Source organism: Wasmannia auropunctata, unplaced genomic scaffold (genome assembly GCF_000956235.1).
Source record: "Wasmannia auropunctata unplaced genomic scaffold, wasmannia.A_1.0 LD322259.1, whole genome shotgun sequence".
NCBI classification, from domain to species: domain Eukaryota; kingdom Metazoa; phylum Arthropoda; class Insecta; order Hymenoptera; family Formicidae; genus Wasmannia; species Wasmannia auropunctata.
This window is the reverse complement of record NW_012040631.1, coordinates 1-654: the sequence shown is the minus strand read 5'-3', so window position 1 is coordinate 654 and position 654 is coordinate 1. Positions and strand designations below refer to the sequence as shown.

Below are 654 nucleotides of genomic sequence, written 5' to 3'. Positions count from 1 at the left end.
CTCGATCCCGCGCATTATTATACTCTACCCGGTTTTACGTGGGACGCCATGCTGAAATATACTCGTATTAAATTCGAACTTCTCACGGACATTGACATGGTCATGTTTGTCGAACGCGGTATACGCGGTGGCTTGAGTCAATGTCCAAAAGATACGCGCGGGCTAACAACAAGCACATGCAGTCATATGATCCATCGAAACCGTCGTCGTATTTAATGTACTTCGATGTAAATAATCTGTACGGCTGTGCAATGTGTCAACCATTGCCGTATGCAGATTTTCAATGGGTCAACGACATAGCAACTTTTAATGTTATGAATATCGCGTTAGATTCTACGATAAGCTACATTCTCGAAGTCGATCTAGACTATCCACAACACCACGACGCGCACGCTGACTTACCTTTCTGTCCGACGCGCGATAAACCACCCGACAAGCGGCAAAAAAAACTCCTCGCGTCTTTATATAATAAAAAGCGATACGTTATTCATTATCGCAATTTGCAGCAATGTACTCGTCACGGTCTCCGTATTACAAAAATTCATCGCGTATTGCAATTCGCGCAATCTCCATGGCTTCATGAATATATTGAACTAAATACAAAATTTAGAACACTAGTTAATAACGAATTCGGGAAAAATTTATACAAATTAA

At 41.3% G+C, this 654-nt stretch overlaps 1 protein-coding gene across 1 annotated transcript; it reads left to right on the top strand.

Moving 5' to 3' along the window:
• Positions 1-140: 140 nt before the first annotated feature.
• On the top strand, positions 141-553 carry LOC105460430 (the record flags this gene model as incomplete). Its single annotated transcript, XM_011706876.1, has 1 exon — positions 141-553. A coding segment is annotated over exon 1 (413 nt), but the record flags the coding sequence as incomplete, so codon positions are not given.
• Positions 554-654: the final 101 nt, after the last annotated feature.